The sequence below is a fragment of the Juglans microcarpa x Juglans regia genome, chromosome 8D, assembly GCF_004785595.1.
Source record: "Juglans microcarpa x Juglans regia isolate MS1-56 chromosome 8D, Jm3101_v1.0, whole genome shotgun sequence".
NCBI classification, from domain to species: domain Eukaryota; kingdom Viridiplantae; phylum Streptophyta; class Magnoliopsida; order Fagales; family Juglandaceae; genus Juglans; species Juglans microcarpa x Juglans regia.
The window spans coordinates 19,623,850-19,630,737 of NC_054608.1; the positions used below are offsets into that span (position 1 = coordinate 19,623,850).

Below are 6,888 nucleotides of genomic sequence, written 5' to 3' on the forward strand. Positions count from 1 at the left end.
TGAGTTATACACGACTTTATACATTTTGTATATGAATCAACAAGCATAGATAATTTAATTATCCATAAATCCATACATGCTTTATATTTACTTGCAACTTAGGTCATAGATGTAGATGTTGGCCCACATTACATATATATAGTATGTGATGTATGGTGTAAAGATGGTGTGTAAAATCTTTCTACGGGAAGAACATGAATAATGACAGTAATAAGGGGAAGATGTTTACAAGGCAGTAACCCTGAAAGTACTATTGTTGCAAGTAACTCCTTCCCAACGTCCATGTAATCCACATGGATCATCTGAATGCCCCCAGCTTGGTGGTGTGTTTTTCCACGCGGCCTTCAGGGCGCTGAGTACTGCAACTGCATTCATGCACCAGTAAAATGTTTAATCATCAACTAATGATCTCCAGATGGATCACTTTTAGCATTAGGAAAATGATAAATGGACTAGTTTACTTGCTGATCATGTATTTTATTTTATTTTTATTTAATAATTAAAGAATGGGATATTAATAAAGTTTTGTATTTTTTGTATTTTTTTAATAATTAAAAATGTTAAAAAAATATTTAACAAAAATTTATAAAAAAAAAGTATAAAAAATTTCAGCTAGCAGTACACCCAACGAAAGCTGGGCGGCCCACTAGCCAATGTTTTGAATACCGTACCGGATGGCGTACCGGTCAAGGCACTGGAACGAAATATTTCGGTACCAGTACTGTTTCGTGTACCGTTTCGGGATAGTCAATATATGAATAAATTATATATATAAATATATATAACAATTATATTCTAAAATAATAGTTTATATATGAATAAATTATATATAAATACATACATATATATAAATTATAAATAGTCTAGTCTAAATTGGGGGCCAAAAAATGAACTTGTAGTTTGAAAAAATGAAAAAAAAAAAAATGAAGGCCGAAATTTAGGCCGAAACGGTCGGTACCGGCCGGTACGGCCGGTATTTAAGCTGGTACGAAATACAAGTAGTATCTGTACCGGCCCAGTGGCCAGTACGGCAAATATCAGCTGTACCGGCCGGTACAAAACGATTTTTAAAACTTTGCCACTAGCAGCATCCTTTAGCATTAACCCAAAATTAAAACAAGCTACAAAGCTAGGGGTAAAAGTTGGTCGATCCAGATCAGAGAAACCGACTGGACCAACCCAAGACAGAGACCAATCGAGACTTTTCAGCCCGGTCCTGGTCTAGGAGTTTCCCACCCCTGACGGGACCTGACCAATTGAATTTATAAAAATATATGTATTATATATATTATTTACCATTAACCCAAAAACAAAACAAGCTAGATATTCGTCGACGCACATGAACAGAAAGCTGGCTAAAGCCAATAAATATTTTTATTTTTATTTTAGAAATTAAAAAAAAAAAACATGTATCGAAGTAACATAAGAAAATAAAATAAGCGATTTCAAAATTAAAAAACCCTATAAAAAAAACACAAACATTAATTGTACGTTGAACCAGATGAAGAACATATATATATATATATATATATTATATGGTGGCGTGGTCTGTTACATACCATCATTAGGATCAGTAAATGAGTCGATGAAGTGAATTCCTGAGAGAAACAATGCCAGAAAGAGCAGCTGCAACTTCATGCCGACCGACTTCCTGCACATTAATCTCTCTATCTCTCTCTCTCTCTCTCTCAGCTCGATGATATGTCTCTTCTGTCCCTGTTTGCGGGTGCGCTTAATAAGTATCTCACCACAGATAAGTCTGCGTATACGCGTATAGGACGTCTTCCTCTTCGTCTTGTTCGTGGAGGACGACAAAGCAAGCTGTGTTTGACAAAGTCATCCCGTTGGTCAATACTAAACTAATGCATAATACTGTAAGGATGGCGCTACTCATTAAGAGAAATAATGGTATCGACGTTTTAAACTTTTTTTGTTTAAATCATTTGTGTTATTAAAAAATAAAAACGTTTCCTTTATATCAGAGTACTGTCGGTGACTGATCTTTCATCAGTGGCGCTGTCGCATTAATGTACGTTTTCCTCAGCCACCTGCAAAACTGTATAAACTTCAGTGAAGAATATCATCGTCATCATCGATTATTACTTAGTTTAAAGTGGCAATCTTTAGACAGTTGGAGGCCGCTCTCAATTTATAACTGTCAATTTCTCTTTCCCAATTTATCACCTGGAACCCCTATCAATCGCGATCTCTTTTCCCTCTTCTTATCTTAATATTTTAACATAATAGATATAAATATTTTTTAATTTTTAATTCTTTAATTTAATTGTTATTTAATTATTACAACTTTTTTAAATTTTTGAATAAAATATAAAAAATAATTCAAATTTTTTTAATTTCAAAACAAAAATTATATTAAAAAACTCTATTATAACAATATTTTCATTTTAATAATATTTTTATTCATCTTTTTCTCTCTTATATCTCAAAACTCCATAAAATATCTTAACTCAAACTATTTTAGTACTACTATTCAAAAAAATTTCACTACTATTCACTTATAATCTCATCTCATCGGTAGTCACTACAACATAATTACTTTTTAGTAACGGTTGAGAACTTGTGACAATCCCCAAACTGTCACTAAAAATCATTTTCTGTGACGGTTTTTTGAAACCGTCATTAAAGACAGATGAGGTTTTTTTTTTTTTTTTTTTTCTTTTTTTACGCTCAAACGAAGAGCAAATTTACGTTCGAACGTCACATATATGTTCGAACACTGTGGCTACCTACATGCGAACGTGAAATGTTTTGGCGCCCACGTTCAAACGTTAGTAAGTAACATTCGAACGTTAATTGTAAATTTAAATTAAATATGACTCTAATTTAAACATGATGTTGTTTTTATAGTGCATATTTATATACACATAATTTGTAAAATATAATTATATATTTATATGTATAAATATATTTATGTTTATATATATAAATATATATTTATATATACATATATAAATATATTTATATTTATATATATTTGAAGTGCAGTGATTTAGTATTAAAGTTGAAAAATCTAACATTAAAAAAAATTGAGAATTGAAATTAAAAAACAATAGATATATTAAATAATATTGTTCCTTACATATATTAAAACCAAAATATAAAATATGATAGAATTTTGTAAACAACACTCACATGAACGCATTGTTCACAACATTTGTACTCCGTATCTCCTCAGTCAAGCAATCAATCTTCTCGTTAAGGATACCTACACGATGGGCTATCTCGGCGACAGACTCCTCTACAACCACGATTTGTCGATCGATATGTGCAGTCAATTATGAGATCACAACATCAACCCAATCAAGTCGCGCATCTCCTGCAAATGTACTCGTCAGCTGCTGACTACTACTCTCCACAACGGGCCCGGGCTGCTTTCGAAGAGCTAGATCCGTCATAGGGGTGGCTGACGTTAAGGATACCCCGTCGCTTGTCCAATGCTACGTCGATAGGTGCTCATGTCGAGGGAGCTCATCTGATCTGTGACCCGCTCCTCTGGCTGGAGTGGCACTCTCCGAGCAATTAATAGCCGACTAATGATGACACTATATGGGAGGTTGTCCATGGAGACGATACTCGCCTCGTAACGGATCCTCTCAAAGATGTAGTGACAAATCGATGGGATCTCCACGTGCCACTCGTATAAAAAACTGTGCCCAAGTCTGACTAAATGTGGTTTTATGTGCCACAGGATCCAGGTTTGTTGCAACAATAAGCTGCAACATGCAAAAGAAATGTAGTAGATGTATTTGGTTGAATGCGTTCTTCCTCTCGATCTGTGTACTGTCACTCTTGATGAGGATGTAGAAATCCTCGTTTCGGTCATCATCCCAACCCTCACGATCAGTACCCTTAGCCTTTGACCGATCTGCATCTCTGGCATCATCTATGGCCCAGTTGGGCTAGTAGATGATGCAGAAGTACCTACATCTGCATCGAGTGTGCCGTGTGCAAATGTAGATATGTGAACGACGGCTGTGTTGCCAGTCTAAGAGTCAGTTGTAGTCGATATCTCAAATACTCGACGAATCCCGAGTAGCTCGGCGATCACATGGAGCACATCCCCATATAGAACTCCCGAACCATCGAGGTTTATACCTTCCCCCTCAATGTGCAGATATTTCCCCAGCCTCTATTGATGAACACATCTCCGAGGTTCATCTGCTCCCATCTGAGCTCGTCGAACTCATTGATCAGGACCTCTCGCTCCACCATAACAGTACTAGCCCCAATCCGAGCAGTGTCCGAAGTGGCGCCTTCCCTCCCTCATTTCCAGGTATGCAAAGGATGAGCCATATCCTGAAAATAAAAAAGGAAAAAAAATTATTAGTGCTATTGATATATCTTTCGTATTAATTTTAAACTGCTCCACATTAATGTTCAAACATAATATAACATATGTTTGAACGTTTTATCTAAAGATGCACATTTATTAGATAAAAATTATATTAACGTTTGAACATAATATAATATACACGTTTGAACGTTAAGGGCATAACTAATAAGAATTTTGAATTCAGTTGCATTCGAACATAATGCCTTCCAGTTTGACCGTATGATTTTTACGTTCGAACGTTAATAAGTTACGTTCGAACGTATATTTTTCTAGTTCAAACGATTTTTTTTTTAGTTCGAACGTATGTTTTTACGTTCGCACCTATGTTTTTTAGATTTGAACGTATGTATTTTAGTTCGAACGTATGTTTTTACGTTTGCACGTATGTTTTTTACGTTCGAACGTAAATTATTGATTTCTGCAACGTGAAAGGCAAAATGACAGATAAATTAAAAAGTTGTATGTTTGAACGGAAGTGCATCAAAAAGTAATATTCAAATGTAGAAAAGATACGTTCGAATGTGGGAGGGCTATGCAATTGTAATGTCATATGTTCGAACGTTTGAACATTTCGACACAGAATGGTTGAGTCGACTCAGCCATTATCGAAAATCATATACCACAGGTCTAAGCAGCCAAATGCCACCATAGAAATGAAGTATACACTTCAAGAAACTTTTCTACGGTGACCATTGGGCCAATGGCAACCCGTGGTGGCCGAAAAATGGAGTTAAAAATTTGGCCACCACTAACTATCAGTTTACACAAAATTCTATTAAATCTTAAAAACAAAAAAACAAGTAAGAGGACAAAAGAAGGATGCCTACCTTTTTGTGACGGTTGTTATGGGGTTTGACGGCGAGGCGACGGTTTGACGGTGGCGTGCAACAATAGAGAGATAACAGTTTAGTTTTGAGAATGATGTTTCCCGTTTTGGTTTTGGGCTTAAATACACGAAACATTCGAACATTAATCGATTTAATTCCCAAAAATATATTAATATTAGAATACATTGTATTATATATATATATATAATATTTTATATACTATATTATATTGTATATTATATATATAACGTATATTAACAAAATAATAAGGTATTAACAAAATAATAATGTATTAATAAGAATTAAAGGCGGTAAGACCGGTCATATGCATGATAGCAAAGTAGGCAGGCGGTATAACTGACCATATGCATGAGGAAATAAAAATTAAAGAAAAGAGATATACGTTATATATATAATATACAATATAATAGTATATAAAATATTATATTTTATAGTATATATTCTATATATATAGAATACAGTGTATTATATATATAATATTTTATATACTATACTATATATATATAATATTATATATACACTATATATAATACTATCTACTATATATAGTATATTGTTGTTGTTAGTATTGTAATACTATATAGTAATGCTATTAGTATATAACATATAATATTAAACTAATACTATACTAATATATTATACGGTATAATGTTATGGTATATAACATAATATATTAAGTATTATATATATTATAGTCTAATACAATAATAACTATATATAATAATTCTAATTCATTAAAATGTCTAGATTATAATTTAAGGCTTGAATTAGAACATTTGATGAATAATATAAAACATCTTAAGAGAAAACAATAATTAATAAGATAAGACTATACATTCCAAAATGTCTAAATATCATATATATCAAAGTAGATAAGCGGTAATAGAGGAATGGGAAGCTGATTGCAATTTCCTAAGAAACGATTGTCTTTTCGTATCATATATAATGATGTTTAAATATCATATATACTAATACTATATACTAATACAATTAATTATGTCATTTTTGCCATTAGCAAATCCTAAGTCTCGGTTAGCTCTCTAATATTAATATTAGTATTACTATATTAGTACATAGTACTAATATTAAAATAGTAATTACATAATATATAATACTAATAAAATAATATATAGTATTGCTATATAGTATAGTAATAATATATAGTAATGCTATTAGTATATAACATATAATATTAAACTAACACTATACTAATATATTATATGGTATAATGTTATAATATATAACATTATCCTAATACTATTAGATATATACTAATACTATACACTAATACTATATATATAATGGAAAAACAATTCACAGTATAAGTAAAGGATTATATGCATTCATAACAAGACATACAATCATTCTTATAATCTTTTCGTAGACCATATTTTATTGAGTATGAGTTAGAATATTACTAACAACATTAACATATATTAGTATTGCATATGGTCGGTTATATCGCCTATTTTACATGCTTTCATGCATATGGCTGGTTATACCGCCTATTATTATTATTATTATTATTATTATCATCATATAATATTATTAGTAGCTATTTATTAGTTGGGATTTACGTATTTGGTATCAAATTCATGTGCGATTATTTTGTTATATTATTGTTATATCACATATTATTATTATAGGCGGCCAATTGGCCAACTAAAAGGCTGGTGGGATCATTAC

General features: G+C 31.9%; 1 protein-coding gene across 1 annotated transcript; it reads right to left on the reverse strand.

Moving 5' to 3' along the window:
* Positions 1-217: 217 nt before the first annotated feature.
* On the reverse strand, positions 218-4,233 carry LOC121242262. Its single transcript, XM_041140152.1, has 4 exons — positions 4,117-4,233; positions 3,780-3,920; positions 1,560-1,821; positions 218-365 (listed from the first exon to the last, which is right to left on the reverse strand). Exons 1-4 carry the CDS (start codon positions 4,231-4,233, stop codon positions 226-228), a joined length of 660 nt encoding a protein of 219 aa, XP_040996086.1. The 3' UTR covers positions 218-225.
* Positions 4,234-6,888: the final 2,655 nt, after the last annotated feature.